At 36.4% G+C, this 22406-nt stretch overlaps 1 protein-coding gene across 4 annotated transcripts in view; it reads left to right on the top strand.

Moving 5' to 3' along the window:
* SLAIN2 (SLAIN family member 2) overlaps positions 1-21528 on the top strand; it is a 69152-nt gene extending 47624 nt beyond the window's left edge. For all 4 annotated transcript variants that reach the window (XM_086405862.1, XM_086405861.1, XM_086405860.1 and 1 more), the window contains 2 exons: positions 19221-19539; positions 21018-21528. In XM_086405862.1, coding sequence (XP_086261988.1) covers positions 19221-19539; positions 21018-21084 — 386 coding nt within the window. In that variant the 3' untranslated portion in view covers positions 21085-21528. The remainder of the gene's footprint in view (positions 1-19220; positions 19540-21017) is intronic.
* The last annotated feature ends 878 nt before the right edge of the window (positions 21529-22406 follow it).

The following is a 22406-nucleotide window of genomic DNA, read 5'->3' as shown; positions in this document are numbered from 1 at the left end:
TATAGTATTTTTTGTTATGTTCTACAAGCTGCTTCATTTGGGGGGCCTTAGGTTTATATAATTTAAAATTTTTACTTAATTCTGTGTTGCTCTTTATTAGATTGAAAGTGAAAGTGACAGTCGGCTCAGTCGTGTCCAACTCTTTGTGACTCTGAACTATATAGTTCATGGAATTCTCCAGGCCAGAATAATGGAGTGGGTAGCCTTTCCCAACCCAGGGATCGAACCTGGGTCTCCCACATTGCAGGCAGATTCTTTACCAGCTGAGCCACAAGGGAAGCCATTATTAGATTGAGAAGATTGTAATTTCTGGCTGACTTTTTGGAGGAAGGGTGATCTCCATTACCCTATGGGTAATCTCCATAGGGCCTATGGAGATTACATTGTTTTTGTGATTCTGAGCTACCAACCTACCTACGCTCTGTGATAACAGGAAAGCTGAGTCTCATAATTCCTGGTACCTCTAGCTGTCTAGTTGACATGGTAAAGGGAGAGTAGTTTGTGCATGTGCATGTTTGATATTTTGTTCTTTTAATTTCATTTTGTTTAATTTCCTTATTATCTTAATCCAGACTCCCATATTTTCTGGTTGGTGTTGTGACTTGGTGATCATTTACACTATTAAGTTCTAAACCAATTGAGAAATGGTTATGACAGGATTTCAAATACTAATTTAATTACTGGTAAAGCTGAATTGGAGAATATCTCTTGACTGGAAGGCCAAAATGGATTTTCTGATTTCCCCTCCTGTCTTGACTTTGTGAGAGAAAGGGGTCTGCTTTGGACTGTGGGATTCTCTGATCTTGTAGGGATGTAAAGCAGACAGGACATATGTTCACAGGTAACTTTGCATATTAAACCTGCCCAGTAGAGAAACATGGACTAGATAGTAAATTGCCACATAAATCAAATGTTCCTTATCCTGGGGATGAACCTCTAATGTTTTCTAGAAAGCTGATTTACTTACTTTAAGGGTTCACAGAATTGTGGGAAGAGGAAGAAGTTTTCCTTAAACTCTTGGAAAAATGGTCGCTGATTTTAATTGCATTTAGTAGTGGCTGGAGTTTGAAGATGGGAAGAGAAGTAAAACTGTGTGGCATGGCACAAAAGAAACACACCATAAACATTTGTTGATGAATACGATCATGCCACTAACTCAAGAAGGCTGGACACATCCCTGTTTGCATTTTCTTCTTGCAAAGCTTTTGGCTTTCTTCATCCCATTTTTCCCTTTGAGAAGAGGGAAGAAACCCATTGTGTGTTTTTAAGACTTCATAGAAATGACTGCTTAAACTGCTTTGATAAAGATATGTTTTATCTACCTCCAGTTGTTAGAAAATCAGTGAAGTAGAGAGAAACAGGGTGGGGGGGACCTAACCAAGTTAGAGGAAGAAAATGACTAATTAGAAAAGTGAATGCAGAGATCAGGGCAAATTTAAATGTTTTTTTTTTTTTTTTAATTGTTTTTTATTTTAAAAACAAATTTAAATGTTTTATATTTTTATTTAGAAGGAAAGAAGCAACTAAGGAGTTTGTGATGGTAGCTGTCTAATACTGCTTTAATGTTCTGTATTTTGAGATATTTAACATATTTAACATGAGATATTTAACATGAGATAAGCAATAGTTAATCAGAGTCCTTAATGATAAGAACCCAGGAATTTTGTAATTACTCTGGATCCAAAATTTAAAATTTCTTGTGTTCTCTTTTCTGTCAGTTAACATGTACTGAATCTGAAGCAAACAGGATACATGCATTGTATCCTTTTCTCTTTTTTTCTCTGTTCTAGCCCCTCTTTACTTTTTCTTCTATTAACAGTTGTGATCAAAGCCAGCCTCTGCCATAAACAGCTTTTTGAAGCAGTTAAAATGATAGGCGTTGCTCTCGCTCCCATGACTGTTATATACAGTGGGAGAATGGGAAAGAAGAGCACAGAGAACTGTTCTTGGGGCTCCCTTCAAACACACACATTTCTGTTAGACCATGTCATGCTGTTTTGGAATGATGATTGAATGGATTGTATTTACATTTAGACTTGCTAAGGCTTTCGTGATTTTCTAAGATTCTCTTTTCTTCTCTGGTTAAGTCTTAAGTACATCGATTAATTTCCTTTGCTGATAAAATCCTATTTCAAAATTCCCTCCTCTCTGAAACTTGTACCTTGCTTTTCCTGATTAAATAGGACTGCATTTTAGAATGTTAAAAATCTAATATTCTGTGGTCTTAAAAAGATCACTTGATTCCAGTTTACCCTCATTATATTTTTATTCCTCCCTAGCCCGCAAATTTATAGATAAGGCAAAATGCTGCTGCCATTAGAGAAGGAAACATTTTTTACATTAGTGAAGCTACAGCTTAGTGCACCTCTTCATAAACTCTCTAGTTTTCCCTCAATTTATTCATTAACCTTATTAAAGTATTTCTCTCCATATCTTGAGATTGTGTTAATAGAACATTTTGACTTCTCCTTTCATAAAGGAGTCCTTTCATTCATCTAAGAACTTAAAGATTAATAAAGTTAAAGTTTAAAGATTAATAAAATTAAAAAGATTTCTGATTTATAAATCTGTATTTTAATCCTTGTTATTTTAAAATACAACACCAATTCAGAAAACCATATAATACATAGAGAACTTAATGAATTCCTATAAGGCAACAACCTTGTGACTACCATTTGTATCAGGAGACTAGAACTTACTCCCTTAGATGCTCTACATCCATCTGCTTCCAAACACAATCCTCTCTTGACCCCTTTTCACCAAAGTAGCCATTCTCCCAAATTTTTATAATTTTTATTTTAGAACTTCCAGAAGTTCCTTACTTCTCTGTATTTGTCATCCAAGTAATCAAACTATAGTTTTGCCTCTTTACTATGTCTTTTTAAGTGTCCCTTAATTTATAGCTTTCCTCCAACTCTTTACTACCCCTTATTGTTTGAAGAAACCACCAAATCACTTGTCCTATAGATGTTCACACAAATTGGATTTTCTGTGATGTCTTTTATCAGGTTCCTCTGTATTTCCTATAAATTGGTAGTTATCTTCATGCTTAATTAGATTCAGTAATGTTATTTTTGGCAAGACTATTTCATTGGTGGTGGCACTTCTTCAGCCAAAGGTGCATACAGTGGGGTTGCCTGTTTCATGTGATATTAACAGGCATTGATGCATAATGCCTATATCTTTACTTTATTAGGAATTGCAGAATTGGGTTTTTCAATTCTAACATTCCTTTATTTAAAATAAAAAAACTAGTATGTAGAGAAACTTTTTCTTATTCTTTGGTAAATCAGCACTAAAGTTTTATTTCAGTGCTTGTTTTTTCCCTTTATTTACCAGTTTGCAAAATAAAAAATTAGCAACCTAGAATTCTCCAAAGATTAACCAGTATTTTTCTTTAATATGTATCATTATAAATGTATAGATTTAAACAAACATTTTTTTATTGTGTTTCAATCTATTCTGGGCATTTTCCCAACTTTGGTAGAAGCATCATCAAGTTGGTGTTCAGGTCTTTTTGACACAACCCTGGTAGTCTTTGATAAAGTCTTAATAAACTGATATGACAAGATTGGCTCATCTTTTACATTTCCTGCCACAGACCTGGATTTAGGTTTTCTTCAGAAAACCTGTTTTGGTAGGAAATGGAATCTCAAAACCAAAATCTTAGTTATTAGTTATGCTTTTTGCTATCTTATTGGTCATTATTTCTAGGTCTTTTCAGTTACTAGAACTGTATATGTGTAAGTTTGTGTATTTTTTAAGATTGAGAGCCTTAATGAGTTCATGCTAATACTTCCCTTTCAAATTTAGGGCTTTAGCCTCTTTTAACTTATTATCTATCTTTCTTTTATCCTGCTCTGAGAAGCCTATTTCTTGGAAACACATAGAAATAGAGTATCATGTAACAATTTTTCTCCCATGTTTTACACAGAATCTTCTGGGGATAAATAACATTAGTGTAATACACCATACAGTATGGTTACTAAAAACAGTTTATAAAACGTTTCCCATATATTAACTATTCCATATTCTCCTTTATACCTCATTTAGAGATAGCTCTACATTTAAATAATATCTGATGCTTACTACCAGTCTGTTGATATTGTCTCACCAGTCCATTTTTTTATTTAAAGCTTATCCTCTAGTAGATTCCTTCAGAAGGAGTTATGGGAACAATATCCATTCTCTCATTTTTTGTATGTTGGTGACAGCTTGTTTGCTATTTTTATATTTGAAAGTCAGCTAGATATGAAATCTTTGGCTTATATTTTCTTTCCTTGAGTATCCTAAATATATGACTCTTATTTTTTGTCAGGAATAAGAGTTGTTTCTGTTACAATCATTTGATATTTTTATCTAGATGTCCAAAGGTTTTTTTTTCTCTTTAAAGTCCAATAATTTATGAGAATGCATCTCTTTGTTGGTTCTTCTGAGTTGATTTCCCCAGACTTGTGTTATTTCAATTTAAAGTTGCAGAGATTTAAAAATTTTAGACAAGTTCTTTGAAATTATAGTTTTCATTATTGCATCCTTTTGCATTGCTCTTCTCTTTTTGTGGGAATCCTTGTACACATATTAGGTGTTCTTTGCCTTCTATATTTGTTGCCTTCTCTTGAATCCTTTTCATCTTTCTTAATTTCTTCTTGTTCTATAAAAGTTTATTTTCATTATTTATTTCTCTTAAAGCACTCTGTTGTGTATGGTGACTCTTGTTCCTTGCATCTTAGACTTCACTTTGAAATGATTTATTTTACGTCTAAATCTTTTCTGTGTTCCACCATCTCACTTTTGAGTGTTTTTCATTATTTATTATTTATGTTCTTTTGTATCTTGTAATTTTCATCTTTGTGTGTGTGTGCACATCAGTTCAGAGAAGGCAATGGCAACCCACTCCAGTACTCTTGCCTGGAAAATCCCATGGATGGAGGAGCCTGGTAGGCTGCAGTCCATGGGGTCGTGAAGAGTCAGACACGACTGAGCGACTTCACTTTCACTTTCCACTTTCATGCATTGGAAAAGAAAATGGCAACCCACTCCAGTGTTCTTGCCTGGAGAAGCCCAGGGATGGCGGAGCCTGGTGGGCTGCCGTCTGTGGGGTCACACAGAGTTGGACACGACTGAAACGATGCAGCAGCAGCAGCAGTGCATCAGTTCAGTTCAGTTGCTCAGTCATGTCCGACTCTTTGTGACCCCTTGAACTGCAATATGCCAGGCTTCCCTGTCCATTGCAGACTCTTGGTGCTTGCTCAAACTCATGTCCATCCAGTCAGTGATGCCATCCAACCATCTCATACTCTGCCATCCCCTTCTCTTCCTGCCTTCAATCTTTCCCAGCATCAGGGTCTTTTCTTTCTTTTTTTTAAAATTTATTTATTTATTTTTTTACATTACAATATTGTAGTGGTTTTGCCATACATTGACATGAATCCACCATGGGTGTACATGTGTTCCCCATCCTGGAACCCCTCCTCCCACCTCCCTCCCCATCCCATCCCTCTGGGTCATCCTAGTGCACCAGCCCCGAGCACCCTGTATCATGCATGGAACCTGGACTGGCGATTCGTTTCACATGTGTAAATTTACATGTTTCAGTGCCATTCTCCCATATCATCCCACCCTCGCCCTCTCCCACAGAGTCCAAAAGACTATTCTATACATCTGTGTCTCTTTTGCTGTCTCGCATACAGGGTTATCATTACCATCTTTCTAAATTCCATATACATGTGTTAGTGTACTGTATTGGTGTTTTTCTTTCTGGCTTACTTCACTCTGTATAATCGGCTCCAGTTTCATCCACCTCATTAGGACTGATTCAAGTATATTCTTTTTAATGGCTGAGTAATACTCCATTGTGTATATGTACCACTGCTTTCTTACCCATTCATCTGCTGATGGACATCTAGGTTGCTTCCGTGTCCTGGCTATTATAAACAGTGCTGTGATGAACATTGGGGTACACGTGTCTCTTTCAATTCTGGTTTCCTCGGTGTGTATGCCCAGCAGTGGGATTTCTGGGTCATATGGCAGTTCTATTTCCAGTTTTTTTAAGGAATCTCCACACTGTTCTCCACAGTGGCTGTACTAGTTTGCATTCCCACCAACAGTGTAAGAGGGTTCCCTTTTCTCCACACCCTCTCCAGCATTTATTTCTTGTAGACTTTTGGATCGCAGCCATTCTGACTGGCGTGAAATGGAACCTCATTGTGGTTTTGATTTGCATTTCTCTGATAATGAGTGATGTTGAGCATCTTTTCATATGTTTGTTAGCCATCTGTATGTCTTCTTTGGAGAAATGTCTATTTAGTTCTTTGGCCCACTTTTTGATTGGGTCTTTTATTTTTCTGGAATTGAGCTGCAGGAGTTGCTTGTATATTTTTGAGATTAATTCTTTGTCCGTGAGTCAGTTCTTCACATTAGGTGGCCAAAGGATTGGAGTTTCAGCTTCAGCATCAGTCCTTCTAATGAATATTCAGGACTAATTTCCTTTAGGAAGGACTGATTTGATCTCCTTGCAGTCCAGGGGATTATCAAGAGTCTTCTCCAACACCACACTTAAAAAGCATCAGTTCTTCGGTGTTCGGCTTTCTTTATAATCCAACTCTCACATCCATACATGACTACCCGAAAAACCATAGCTTTGACTAGATGGACCTTTGTTGTGTATGCATGGTAGACATATTTGGCAAGATTTCACCATTAGTAGAAGTATTATTCTATTATTTATTTTCTTACTTTCTTTTTTTCATATAATAGCTTTATATGAAATTTGGCCTCATTCTTTCTGTTGTTTATTGTTCTGTGAAATTGGTTTTCTAAACACTTAGAAAGGGAGTTTTAAGTTTCTAATTTATGGCTGTAGTGCTCCCTCTTCTGTTGTTTTAGGGAACTGTTCGAAAATAGGGCTATTTATTTTCTGAGGTTTCTTGCTTTTATTCTCCTCCCTTATTTTAAAATTCATTCTTTTAAAGTGTACGCAAAAAAAGGGTGATACAGTTAACCCGTGAACAACATGGGTTTGAACTGTGTGGGTTCACTTATACATGGATTTTTTCACTATGCACGTGTGCTACACTACTACACGGTCTGTAGTGGCTGAATCCACAGGCGCAGAACCATGCATACAGAGGGCCAACTGCAAAGTTATGTGTGGATTTTCCACTGTGAAAATGGTCAGCACCTCTAACTCCTTGAATTACTCAAAGATCAGTTCATAAGTTGAGCAACTGTTAACCACTGTCTGATTTTAGAAATTTTCGTCACCCCATAAGAAATACAGGCACTGTTAGCAGTCAGTCCCCATTCCCCACTCCTTCCAGGCACTGGCAACCACTAATCTGTCTCTGGATTTGCCTGTGCTATACATTTCATATCAATAGATTCATACAATATGTGATCTTTGCAGCTGGCTTATTTCACTTACCATAACATTTCCAAAGTTCTTCGTATTTAGCATGTATTAGTACTTTGTTCCTTTTTTATTGCCAAATAATATCCCATTGTATGGACACAAACCAATTTTGTCTATCCATTCATCAGTTGGTGGACATTTGAGTTGTTTCCCATTTTGTATCTATTGTGAATAATGCTGCTGATGCTGCAGATGTTTGTTGGTAGCTTATTTATTATCTATCAGTGTTTTTGTATATATGGAAGAAAAGCTAGTGAAGTCGATTCTCACAGGTTTCTTCTGCCTTTATGTTTAATAAATATTCTCTTTATATGCTTAGAAAAATAATGGCAAGTACTGTATACTAATGAAAGAAGAAATCAAAGACTTTTTTATGATTACTTGTTAGCCATTAAAAATTTAATATGCCTTGGTGTCATATCTTATCAAACTTGCATAGGATAGTAGCCCCACAAATAAACTTTCTGAGTCTAGCTGAAATTTAAAATGTTAAAAATGGTATTTTAACTTTTAGTCCCAGAGGTGTTTCTCCTTTGGTATTACCAGTCTGGGAATCAGGAGACCTGGATTCAAGGCCTCATTTTCCTATTTATTTGGTCAGTTGATTTCTGTGATTATGGCAATTTTCGTTCACTATAGAGTGGAAGGGTTGTACTAGATGGTTACTACCATCTCGTTTAACAAGGATTCTTTAACTTTGTAATGAGAGAATCATATTTACTTCATCTCTGTGGCCTTTAATAACCAGAAATTATTTTTAAAGCCCTTACTGTGTCAGTAACCTGTTGCCCATCATTTATGGTGCATAGATCATTGAGGGGCTGGAATGAGTAGTGTAATTAGGATAACTGACAAGGAAGTATTTTTGTCCTTATTCTTTATTAATTAACTGAATGGCGTATATGTTTTAATAAGTATTTTGTTCCCCATTAGTCTTGGTGGCCAATGTTTGGCATTATGTGTGTTTTTATTGCAAACTATATATTTATTGGACATTTACATATTTTTAAAAAATTATACAATTAATGTAATTTGTAGTTTGGTTGACACATGACTGAAAACAACCACTTGATATGTCTAGTTTTTATATTGCAAGATAGTGTTTAATGTTGTGATAGATTATTTGTAAAAAATTCAGTGAATATCAAGATGAATACAGTATACAGTTTAATCAGTTTCTGTTTTTTAGAGTGAAGTGCCTGCTGAATTATTTAAGCCTTAAATAGAAAATAAACAGATTTTATTAAATGCTTATTAAAAGACAAAAATGAGTATTTGAAAAACAAGAATCCTCATATCACCCACCATTCCATTTTAGAGATGACTCTGACACCACAGTTAACATTCTTAGTCATGTCAGTTTTATAAATAGAATTCTAATTCTTGCTTGGGGCAGATAACATTCCCTCATTTTGTGCCTTGGTTCAAGTATAATTCTTGATATCCAAAATGAGTAAAGAGAAATTATATCCTGCTGTCATAATTAATTTGGGTGATAGAGCCTAACTTACTTAATGCCTATATTTTAGTCAGTTTATCAGAACAGCCCAGGAGACTGTCCTGAGTGGCATTGTTGAATATCTTTCCAGAAAACTGAGCTGCAGCAGGGTGAGAGGCACCACATTCCCTGGGTATGGGAGGCATGGATATGATTTGTCTTATAAATCCTGTAATATTTTACATTTTATCAACAGTTTGCTTATACATTACTCATTTGATCTTCACAGCTAACCTATGGTATCTGCTGAAACTTGTTTTGTTAGATTTGCATCTATGTATGTATTTTTCTCTATTTTGGGATGCAGTGCAAATGGTATTGCATTTAAAATTTATATTTCCATACACTTACTGCTGGCATATAGAAATATAATTGGTTTTTGTATGTTTATCTTACATTTTGTGACTTTCCTGAGCTTAGAATTTCTGGAAGATTTTATTTTTTGTCTGTTTTTTAGATTCCTTGGGATTTTCTGTGTAAAAAGAGTTTTTTTTTCCCCCCTAACTTGTTGTTGTTGTTGTTCAGTTGCCCAGTTGTGTCTGACTCTTTGTGATCCTATGGACTGCAGTATTTCAGGCCTCCCTGTCCCTCACTATCTCCTGGAGTTTGCCCAAGTTCGTGTCCACAGCGTCGGTGATGCCATCCAGCCATCTCATCCTCTGACACTTTCTTCTCCCTCTGCCCTCAGTCTTTCCCAGAAATCTATTAGGTTGGTGCAAGAGTAATTACAGTTTTGTACTATGAATTTTAAATCATAACTAGGCTCAAACACATCTTTATTAATCAAAATAGGAACCATTACAATAGACACATTTTTGCCAATGAGAAATAGGTTTGCTTATTCCTAGAGCATAAAAATCTGTGCTTCGGGATTTGATGAACTCTTGGAAAGCATTTTCTGCCTCCTGTGGTTGTGGATCCATTTTCCCTGCAAAAAGTTGTCGAAGATGCTTAAAGAAATAGTAGTCGATTGATGAGCGGTCCGGAGAATATGGTGGATGAAGCAAAATTTAGTAGCCCAATTTGATCAACTTGTGAAGCATCAGTTGTGTAATGTGCAGTCAGGCGTTGTCGTGGAGAAGAATTGGGCCATTTCTGTTGACTGATGCCGGCTGCAAACGTTGCTTGTTTTTGTTACATCTCATTAATTTGCTGAGCATACTTCTCAGATGTAACAGTTTCGTTAGGATTCAAAAAGCTGTAGTGGATCAAACCACAGCAGACCACCAAACAGTGACCATAACCTTTGCATGAGAGTTTGGCTTTGAGAAGTTCTTTGGATCTTTTTCTCAGTCCAGCCATGAGCTGGTCCTCATCGGTTGTCATACAAAATCCTGGTTTCATCATACATCACAATAGGATTGCAAAATGGCTCATTGTGTAGAATAAAAGAAGACAATACTTCGAAATGACAATTTTCTGATTTGCAGTCAGTTCATGAGGCACCCACTAACTGAGCTTTTTCATCTTCCCAATTTGCTTCCTCTGCCAAACCACCACAGAATGGTCGACATTGAGACTTAGGCAACTTCTCATGTGGTTAGTTGTAAGAGGATTAGCTTCGATGATGTCTCTCAGTTGGCATCTTCCAATGGATGGCCACTATGCTCCTCCTCTGCAGTGCTCTCTTCTCCTTTGTAAAACTTCTAGAACCACCACTACACTGTATGTTCCCTAGCAGTTCCTGGGCCAAATGTGTTCTTGATGCTGTGAGTTGTCTCCGCTGCTTTATGACCCATTTTGAACTAAATAAGAAAATCACTTGAAGTTGCTTTTTGTCTAACATCATTTCCATAGTCTAAAATATAAAAAATAAGTAATAAGTCATTAGCAAAAAGCATAAAGCAAGAAATGTGAATTAAAATGATGTGTAACATAACCACCTTTATGAAGAATGTATTCCAGTATCAAATGGCAAGTTTCAACAATGTAAAAAACCTGTTATGTTTGTACCAACCTAAGGTCCATTGTTTTCTGTTCTTATTTATTGCACTCACTGGAACTTCTGGCACTGAGTTGCATAAGAGTGATGAGAGCATATATCCTTACCTTGTTCCTGATCTTAGAGGGGAAGCATTCAGTCTTTCCTCATTAAATATAATGTTCAGTTCAGTTCAGTCACTCAGTCATGTCTGACTCTCTGCAACCCCATGGACAGCAGTATGCCAACTCCTGGAGTTTACTCAAACTCATGTCCATCGCATTGGTGATGCCATCCAACCATCTCATCCTCTGTCATCCCCTTCTCCTCCAACCCTCAATCTTTCCCAGCATCAGGGTCTTTTCAAATGAGTCAGTTCTTCGCATCAAGTGGCCAAAGTATTGGGGTTTCAGCTTCAGCATCAGTCCTTGCAGTGAATATTCAGAACTGATTTCCTTTAGGGTTGACTGATTTGATCTCCTTACAGTCCAAGGGATTCTCAAGTCTTCTGCAACACCACAGTTTAAAAGCATCAATTCTTCGGTGCTCAGCTTTCTTTATAGTCCAACTCTCACATCCATACATGACTACTGGAAAAACCATGGCTTTGACTGGACGGACCTTTGTTGGCAAAGTAATGTGTCTGCTTTTTCATACGCTGTCTAGGTTGGTCATAACTTTTCTTCCAAGGAGCAAGTGTCTATTAATTTCATGGCTGCAGCCACCATCTGCAGTGAATTTGGAGCCCCAAAAAATAAAGTCTGACACTGTTTCCACTGTTTCCCCATCTATTTGCCGTGAAGTGATGGGACCAGATACCATGATCCTAGTTTTCTGAATGTTGAGCTTTAAGCCAACTTTTTCACTCTCCTCTTTCACTTTCATCAAGAGGCTCTTTAGTTCTTTGCTTTCTGCCATAAGGGTGGTGTTATCTGCATATCTGAGGTTATTATTATATATTGTTTATATTGTTATATCATGTAAGTATAATGTTAGCTGTAGATTTTTTTGTAGGTGCTCTTTATCAAGTTGAAGTTCCTGTTCCATCTTTTTCTGAAAATTTTGTCATGAATATGTGTTGAACTTTGTCAAATGCTTTTTTCCATCAAAAATAGGTGGGCTCATGTACTTTTTCTTCTTTAGCCTGTTATTGTGGAGGATTATGTTGATCGATTTTCAAATATTGAACTATCTTTGCATCCTGGAAAAAAACCCCACTTGATCATGGTGTATAATTTTTTTTTATATCACTGAGTTCTTTCTGTTTATATTTTGTTAAGAGTTTTATGTCCATATTCCTGAGAGGTATTGGTCTTCAAGTTTCTTTTTTGACACTGTCTTTTTCTGTTTTGATATTATGGCTGATATTTCATAAAATGAATTTTGATTTATTCTCTCCTCTTCTCTTTTCCGGTAGAGAGTATATGGAATTGATGTTAATTCCTCTTTAAACATTTGGTAGATTTTTTCAGTGAAGTTGTCTGTGCCTGGAGGTTTCTCTTTCAGAGGATTTCGAGTTATGAAATTCAGTTCAGTCAGTTCAGTTCAGTCACTCAGTCATGTCTGACTCTTTGCGACCCCATGGACTGCAGCATGCCAGGCCTTCCTGTCCATCACCAACTCCCGAAGCCTACTCAAACTCATGTCCATCGCGTCGGTGATGCCATCCAACCATCTCATCCTCTGTCGTCCTCTTCTCCTCCTGCCTTCAATCTTTCCCAGCAGCAGGATCTTTTCTAAGGAGTTGGTTCTTTGCATCAGGTGGCCAAAGTAATGGAGTTTTAGCTTCAGCATCAGTCCTTGCAGTGAATATTCAGGACTGATTTCCTTTAGAATTGGCTGATTTGATCTCTTTGCAGTCCAAGGGACTCTCAAAGTCTTCTCCAGCACCACAGTTCAAAAGCACCGATCTTCGGCACTCAGCTTTCTTTATAGTCCAACTCTCAAATCCATACATGACTACTGGAAAAACCATAGCTTTGACTAGACAATCCATTGTTGGTAATCAGTTTCCTTAATAATTATACGGCCATTCAGTTTATCTGTTACATACCAGATGAGTCACGGTAGTTTGTGCATTTTGAACAGTTGGTTCTTTTCATCTAAATTGTCAAATTAACATGTGTAGAATTGTTCTCAGTACTCCCTTATGGTCCTTTTAACGTCTCCAGGGTCTGTAGTGATATCCCGTTTCACTACTGATACTATGTATTTTCTCTCCTTTTTATTTTGTCAGGTTTGTCAGTTGTGAAAGAACTCTCTATTTCATTGATTTTTTTTTCTGTGCTCTTCTATTTTCAGTCTCATTAATTTTTGCTCTTTATTATTTTCTTCTGCTTGCTTTGAGTTTTTTTACTCTACTTTTTCTAGGTTTTTGAAGATAGGAACTTAGATTACTGATGTAAGACTTTCTAATTATGACCCACAAACTTTGATATTTTGTATTTTAATTTTTATTCAGTTCCATATATTATAAAATTTCTATTCAAGTGTATTGTTTGGTTTTCAAGTGATTTTTAAAATCTTTGTTACCTTTTAGTTATTGATTTCTAGTTTCATTGTATTATGATCAGAGAAAGTACTCTTTGTAATTTCAGTTTTTTAAAAACTTGTTGAAGTTTGCTTTATGGCCCAGGGTATAGTCTGTCTTGACTTGGTTTCTGTGGACACTTGGAAAGAATGTGTTTTCTCCTGTTGTTGAGTAGACTGTTCTGTTGATATAAATGTCAATTAGATCCTATGATTGGTGGTGGTGATGTTGAGTTTTTACATACACTTGCTTGTTTTCTGTCTAGTTCTGTTAGTTGAGAGGGAGATGTTGAAATCTCCCAACTGTTATGGGTTTGTCTATTTCTCCTTTCAGTTCAAAGTATTTCCTTCACATGTTTATAGCTGTCTTTAGTATGTACACATTTAGGATTGGCTTGTCTTGGTAATTTGACCCTGCTTTCATTATGTATTATCCTTCCTTGTCCTGTGTAATTTTCTTTTTAATTATCTGATATTGTAAACATCATGCTTTGCGTTTTGTATTGTTGGCATGATATATCTTTTCCCATCCCTTAACTTTCAACCTCCCTATATTTTTATATTTGAAGTGAGTTTTCTTATAGGCAGCATAAACTTAGGTTATATTTTAAATGCATTTCTACCAAATCTGGCTTAATAATTGATACAGATGGCCCATTTACATTTCGTGTAATTATTGATGTGCTTAAGTCTGCCATTTTATTTGTTGTTTTCTGTTTGCTTTCCCTATTTTTCATTTATCTGTTTTCTTTTTCTTGCATTCCTGTGGGTTACTTGAACATTCTTTAGAATTCCATTTTGACTTACAGTGTTTTTTCCCTTTTAGTTTTATTGAGATGTAATTGGCATACAACACTGTATATATATAAGATATACAACATAATGATTTGATTTCCATACATTATGAAATGATAGCCAATTAAGTTTAGTGAACATCCATCATCTCATGCAGCTACAAAACCAAAAAATCTTAAGATTCACTCTTCTAGCAACTTTCATATATAACATACAGCAGTTAATTAAGTTCTATCAATACACTATACCCCTGGTATTTATTAGTCTTATAATTGGAAGTTTGTACCTTTGGACCAACTTTGTCTGATTTTCTCTCTCCACTATGGCAACCACAAATGACTTAAATGTAGTGTTTTTGAGTGCATATATTTGCATAGTTATTATAGTGACTGTATTACATTATATATGCATTACATCATATATACATATCAGTCTCTCATAGCTCAGTTGATAAAGAATCCACCTGTAATGCAGGAGACCCTGGTTTGATTCCTGGGTCGGGAAGATCCACTGGAGAAGGGATAGGCTACCCACTCCAGTATTCTTGGGCTTCCCTTGTGGCTCAACTGGTAAAGAATCTGCCTGCAATGCGGGAGACCTGGATTCGATCTCTGGGTTGGGAAGGTCCTGTGGAGAAGGGAAAGGCTACCCACTCCAGTATCCTGGCCTGGAGAATTGCATGGACTATATAGTCCATGGGGTCACAAAGAGTCGGACATGACTGAGCGACTTTCACTTCACTTCACTGTTGATGTTATCATTTTATCAGTTCAAGTATGTAAACCTTACCTTTTTTCATGTATCTTTACCCTCACCCTATTTATAATTGTCATAAATATTTACTTTAATATTTCCAATGACATTAGTATTACAAATTTTTCTTAAACCTGCAAATATAATTTTGAAAACTCAAGGAGAAGGAAAGTCTGTGTGTCTGCCTATATTTTTGTTTACCTTATTCTTTCTTCCTTTCTGGTATTCAAGGGTTCCATCTTTTTATCATCTTCTGCCTGTTTATAGAACTTGTTCGGCTGGGTTTTTTTGGCAGGGTGGTGGGGAGGAAATGGGTCTGCTGCCCACACATTGTCTTGGTTTTCTTGTCTTGAGAATGTCTTGATTTTCCCTTAATTTTTCTAGGATATTTTCTCTGGGCATAGGATTCTGCATTGACATTTCTTTTCTTTCAACTCTTGTAAAGTTTATGCCACTTTCCTTCTAATCTCTGTGGGTTATGATGGGAAGTCCACTGTTGTTAAAAATTCATCTTCCCCTATAGGTTATGTATTATCTCTCTCTCTGACTTCAAGGTTTTTATTGTGTTTCATGTTCAAAAGTTTAACTGTGATGTGTTTTGACATGGATTGCTTTGGATTTATCTAGTTTAGTGTTCTCTTAGTTTTTTGAATCTTCAGGTTTATGTCCTTTAGCAAATATGGTGAGTTTTAATATACGAAAGTCATTGTTTCCCACTATGCTTTTTGTCCTCTCTTTGTCCTTTCTTCCTAGTACTCCAGTGATATACAGATGTAAGCCTCTTGTAACCCTGCAGGTCCCTGAAAATTCTGTTCATTTCTTTCTTTCTTTTTTTCTGTTGAAGTATTAATAGTTAGTTTAGAGTGCTGTGTTAATTTCTGCTGTACAACAAAGTGATTCAGTTATACATATATATACATTTTAAAAAATTCTTTTTAATTATGGTTTTATCACATGATATTGAATGTAGTTCCTTGTGCTATGCAATAGGATCCTGTTGTTTATCCATTCTGTATGTAATGGTTTGCCTCTGCTAATCCGAAACTCCCAATCCATCCCTCCCCCCACTTCATTCCCCCTTGGCAACCACAAGTCTGTTCTCTGTGTCTGTTTCTGTTTCATAAATAGGTTTATTTGTGTCATATTTTATATTCCACATATAAGTGATATATGGTATCTGTCTTTTTTTTAACATATTTCACTTAGTCTCATAATCTCTAGGTTCATCCATGTTGCTGCAAATGGCATTATTTCATTCTTTTTTTTACAACTGAGTAATATTCTATTGTGTATATGTAACACATCTTGTTTATCCATTCATCTGTTGATTGATATTCAGGTTGTTTCCAGGTCTTTGCTATTGTGAATAATAGTTCTGCTGTGAACATAGGACTGTGTTTATCTTTTTGAATTGTGGTTTTGTCTGGATGTTTGCCTGGGAGTGGGATTGCTGGATCATATGGTAGATCTATTTTTAATTTTTTGAAGATCCTCTGTACTGTTTTCCATAGTGGCTGCATCAGTTTACATTCCCACCAACAGTGTAGGAGGGTTCCTTTTTTTCCACACCATCTCCAACATTTATTATTTTGTAGAGTTTTTTATCATGGCCTTTCTGATGGGTGTGAGGTGGTACCTCATCATAGATTTGATTTGAATTTTTCTAATGATTGAGTATCTTTTCATGTGCGCATTGGCCACCTGTATGTCTTCTTTGGAGAAATGTCTATGTAGGTCTTCTGCCCATTTTTCAATTGGTTGGTTGTTTTTTGCTGTTCAGTTATATGAGCTGTTTGTATATTTTGGAGATTAAGCCCTTGTTTGTCCCATCATTTGTAAATATGTTATACCATTCTTTAAGTTGTTTATTCATTTTGTTTATGGTTTCCTTTGTTATACAAAAGCTTGTAAGTTTGATTATGTCCTATTTGTTTATTTTCACTTTTATGTTTATTGCCTTGGGAGACTTTTTTTTAAGTCTGTTTTCTCTCCACAAGCCACAGGGTGCAGCCAAAAATAATAAGAATAGAATTCCTAAAGTTTTTTAAAAAGTTCTATCTAGCTCTTCAAAAAATCTTTTAATTCTCATCTCATATTTATATTTTTTTATATCCTTAAGCTTGTATATAATAGTATTTATAAACTATTACAGTAGTTCAGTAGCTCAGTCATCCCTGTGACTTCTTAATCTGTTTGTCCTGACTAATTTTTAGCCTAGTTTTGGTTATCACTTTACAGTTTCTTTATATGTCTACTAGTTTTTATTGGTTAGTAGACATTGTGAAGTTTTATGTTGTATGCTGGATTTTGTTATCTAATTTTAAATAGTGTGGACTTTGTTCTGGTAAACAGTTATTTATAGATTAGTGTGATCCTTAGAGCAAGGATCAGCAAACATTTTCTTAAAGAACCAGATAGTAAATATTTTAGGATCATGGGTGATATGGTCTCTATTGTAACTGTTTTACTTTGTAGCTGGAAAGCAGCCATAGACAATAAATATAAACATACAAATGTTGCCATATTCTAATAAAACTTTATTTACAAAAGCATTTTAGTTTCCCATGAGTGGTAACCTGCTGATCCCTGCTTTAGTGGCTTTTTGTTGAGTTTTGTTAGAGTGGATTTAGAGTTGTTTTATTCTAGAACTAGTTTATTCCTTTTAGAGTGTCCCCTGATTGCCCTGAATATTTGGCAAGGATTCTCTGCTCTAACTGGTTGAAACTTAAACGTGTCCTAGTCCTGTATAAGCTTTGGAAACTGTTCAGTTTACTACATGCCTTCTTTGCTCAGTCATATGGAGCTTTACTTGGTGAGTGCACAGCTCAGTATTCAGGCAGAGGTTCAAACAGACCTGAGTTATAGAGGTCTTCTGGAGCACCTCCCTCCTCTAAGGTACTTTGCCCCTCAGAGTCCAATTTTTGTCTCCTCAACTCAGCAAGATAATTTTGATATTCTCTGGATCCTCCTCCTCATTCTATAATCCAAAAAGTCCACCACCATCCCCTCCCCAAAAAAAGCCAGAGAGCTCATCACATTTATTTTCCTTCTCTCAGGAATTACAGTCCTGTACTGCCTGTTGTTCAATATTTGAAAATCGTTTTTATGTATCTTACCCAAATTATAGAGGTGCTTATAGCAGGAGGGTAAGCCCTGTCCTGTTTTTGTCAACATGGTCGGACGCTCCTATTGTGGTTTTAAAATAAGTATATTGATTTCATTCCAAACTAGATTTTCTGGGGATGGTACTTGGGCCCCTCTCCCCCTCCTTTTAATGTTCCTTGGGATTTTGATACACAGTCAAGCTTTCTCTCTATTCATATCTTAGGCAAAGTAATGCAGGTTCAGAGAGAATAGGGTGACTCTGATTTCTTTCTCCCTTTTCCTCTGAACTCTCCTCCCTTATCCCCATCTATCATTCACTCTGAACCCCCACCCCAGAGTTCTTTGTTAGGTAAAGCATATTAAGGTAATATTTTTTTATCTATATTGTATGTAGGCATTCATAGGTATTTGAAGAAACCTTCCAGAGGTGATTTATCCAAATAGAATAAGCAGGAAAGGACAAATGAATCCCGCAACATCTGAGCTTACAATGCTAAGGGACCACCACAATAATAAAATTTATTTTGAAGTCTTATTTTGACAAAAATTACTTCAATTGTACATTTAATTCTTTTGTATATCATTACTTGTTTTAATAATGTCTTTTAACTAACTACTTAGTAGAATTGACATTCCAGCAAAACATAGCGTCTCTATCCTATGACTTCATATAGTTCTTGATGTGCCCCTAGATTTTAACTTCCTTACTTGCTGAAGCACAACAGAAGCAGGTTCAGTTTCTAAGATTTAAGTTACACTGTGGATGAGAGAGGACTTACTTTCCAGGTACTTGATACATGTTTACATGATTGTTTCTTTGAGGGGAAAGTGTGTTTGAAATTCTAGTCAACCGTCTAGTAGCCAGCACTTTTTTCACCTCTACAATGTGGCTTAGGTTGGTTGCCGTGCTGAAACAGAATGCTGCAGTGTCTTTTCTGTTATTGTGGATTCCTAGCTCACCTAGTTAAAAATTAAAACACTGTTATCAAGGATAGTTACAGTCCTCTGAGTAAGGACTTGGTTACTTAAGAGCTGCTAGTGATCTTTATGTAAATGTATATATTACCCAAGAAATATTCTTTACTCCTTGCATTTCTATAGAGTGAATTTTCAGGAATACAGATGTACTGGTGCCCAGTCATAAAGCAGCAGTTTCACTTGCACTTGATTTCCACTGAAAACGTTGATTTTTCTTTGCCATTCTGCAGTACCTTCTCCAGGTAAATTCCGCTCCCCTGCAGCACCATCTCCTTTGGCTCTTCGGCAACCAGTAAAAGCATTTAGTAACCATGGCTCTGGTTCTCCTGGTAGCCAAGAAACAACACAACTCATGCAAACCACTTCCTCACCTGGGCCTCCCATGGTTCAGAACACAGTCCCAGCAAATCCTCCCAGCAATATCAACAGCACTACTCTAACCAGACCTGCAGGGACAACTGTGATGAGAAGTGGCTTGCCCAGACCCAGTGCCCCTTCTGCTGGGGGTATACCAGTGCCTCGCAGCAAACTTGCACAGCCTGTTCGCAGGTAAGTGGCAAATACTCTGTTTTGACCTTCTTGAGTATAGGAAAGTGGGTAGACAGGAATTACCTTCAGTTCTGATAGTGAAGATCAGGAGTCCTAGTGGGTTCCCACTAAAATCATTAAAATTTGAATAAAACATTACTTTCAAGAAATTCTCACTTGGGACATTGGGGTATTATATCACTTTGATTCAGATTAAATTTGCCCAGATGCCTGGTATGATTAAGCATCTTGGTGAATTCCTAGGAAAAATTGTTAGAACCACTCCATCCGGTTGTGGTATTTGTTCATTTTGAATAAATGAGATTCAGTAAAGATATTAAAAGCATAGTAGAACCTACAATGAGATTTAAGATACAACTTGTAGCTGTCAGGTCTGAGTGTGTAATCCAGGATGTTGGTTTTCAAATCTCACTACAGTTCAGAATGTTCTGTGGAGTTTATGTAAATATAGAGGCTGAGTTTTGCCCACAAAGTAGATCTGGTGTGAAGCCCCAGATCTGTAGGTATGCTGTTTTTTAAATTTGTTTGTTTAATCTTCAGATGATTCTGAGCCTACCCAGATTGGGAGTCACATATATGTAGTCATATCTGTACCTTTCAGATATGGTGGTAAGGACTGTGCTTACCACCATCATTAGGTGTTGAATGTATTAAACTTGAAATATTTATTTGCATGAAAGAAGTGCTTTTGTGCCTTAAGCATTGAAACTGAATTAACCATACTTCTTTTATTTCTAAGATAATATATTACATTTTTGAGTTCAGTAGAGTACAACAGTTTTTCAATCCCTGCGTCAGGATGATCCCTTGGAGGAAAAAATGGCAACCCACTCCAGTATTCTTGCCTGGAGAATCTCATGGACAGAGGAGCCTGGCAGGCTTCAGTCCATAGGGTCGCAGAGTCGGTCACGGCTAAAGCGACTTAGCATGCACATGCACACCTTACTTAATTTTTACTATAGCATTAGACATATAGGTACTGTTGTTATGCCTATTTTTCAGAGAATATTAAAATTTAATGAAGTTAAGTAATTTGCCTGAGACTTCAACTAGCAACATACAGTTCCAAGTATGTCTGACTTCAGAGTCCTTTTAAGCTCTGTCCCCTTTTGCCTCTCTCATGATGGTGACACTGTGCCACTGATAACACATTCATCAGTTTACCCCTCAAATAAGTAAGTAATAAGTTTGGTCATCCATTTGGTTGGAAAAGACAAGACAGTCTTTTCTCTTACTGCAGTGTCTATGTTAACAAAAAAGAGGTTAGTGCAGTTACCTGATGCCCAGTAAAACTTAAAGTTGTGGACATGCCTGATGTAGAATGGTCGTGCTAATAGCTGTTTAGAGCTTTGATCTCAGCAGTCCCCTGGAACATTGGATTGTGTTGCAACCTACAAAGTAATTGATATGCGTGGAAGATAGCATGGTAATGTTCCATAAAACCTTGCAAATCATTCTGTAAAATTGCTTTATTTCAGATCCTTGCCAGCTCCTAAAACCTATGGCAGCATGAAAGATGACAGTTGGAAAGATGGCTGTTACTGACCAGCAAAGACAAGAATGCAGAGGTCCACAGCTTCATGGATACCCCTTCACCAGGCTAAAAGACAACTTTTATATGCAGACTGTTCAGATAAGACTCTTGGGATTTATAAAATCCCAGCCCTCTCTGTCTTAATTAGCACAAATTGACAGAGATGATCAAACAGCACTTTAATGACATTTAACATCAGATGTGTTTGGTAATCATACAATCACTCTCCATGGAATCACTTTTAGTTTTATTTAATAGCAACTAAATTGATTTTTTAATATTTGACAGAGGCCAATATCTGGGCAAAAAACTAATGGATGCCAAAGAGAAATGCCCATCTGTAAATGAGAGCATACCTTTGTGCACAAGGTGAATTCTAGCTATCCAAAACTTCACATTCAACCTAAGTTACTGTATACATAGTATCAATAAATATTTGTGTTAATGAGAACTAATATTCTGACTAATTACAATGTTTCACTAGTACTCCAGGAAACTAGATTGAGATGGAAGGGGACAGGGTGGGAAGAAACCTGGGCTAGAGATTTAAAACACAGTACCTAAATTTGGGAGAATCCTATAAATTATTTTCACAGATTCATTAGAAAAATTGTCATTTTGTTTAATCTTAAGTTTTGGATGTAGCTCACGTATCACCACCACCAGACAGTGTTACACCGTGCATCCATCATGTTGCATTGACATATCAGACTTTTGTGTGTTTGTTTTGATTGCCAAAAGGGCTTAATATCAGTTGTACAATCTTTCTAAACTTTATAGCTCCTGGCTCAGGAAAGATAGCCTTTGCTATTGAAGCCAACTTCTTCACATGCTGTTATCTGTTACAGGACTAAGAGATCTTGTTTTCATTAGCAGGTTTCCATGATGGGAAAGAGCAAGTAGTATGTGTCTTTATTCTTGATATAAATAACACCACTTCAGTGCTTATAACCTGGAACAAAACCATACAATAAGGGGGAGGGGGTGTAATCTATGCACTTAACGTTCAAAAACTCTGGTAATGACAGTTGTATTGTTAGTATTAATTGACCTAGCAGCCTATTATGTGGTGGGAAATTATAGCCTGCTGAATCCTATTTAAGTTTATCTGCTTTAAACTGAGCAACTGTTTCAAAACACCCTTTGAAAATACTGTCCCTTTTAGATTCTGTCTGACGTCAGTTTTGGGATTTGGGGGTACAAATGAAACCTACTACATGTGACTCTAACCTGTTAAACACTTGCTCTGTGATGGCCCTTATATATATCCTAGAAATAACTAATTTGGATTTTATTTGACTATTACTAGACTAAAGCTTCCATCTTCTGCAGA

Source organism: Bos grunniens, chromosome 6 (assembly GCF_055505025.1).
Source record: "Bos grunniens cultivar Pamir isolate PY7600 chromosome 6, Bosgru_T2T1.0, whole genome shotgun sequence".
NCBI lineage: Eukaryota > Metazoa > Chordata > Mammalia > Artiodactyla > Bovidae > Bos > Bos grunniens.
Note: the sequence above shows the minus strand (reverse complement) of the source record. Positions and strands in the feature narration are given on the sequence as shown.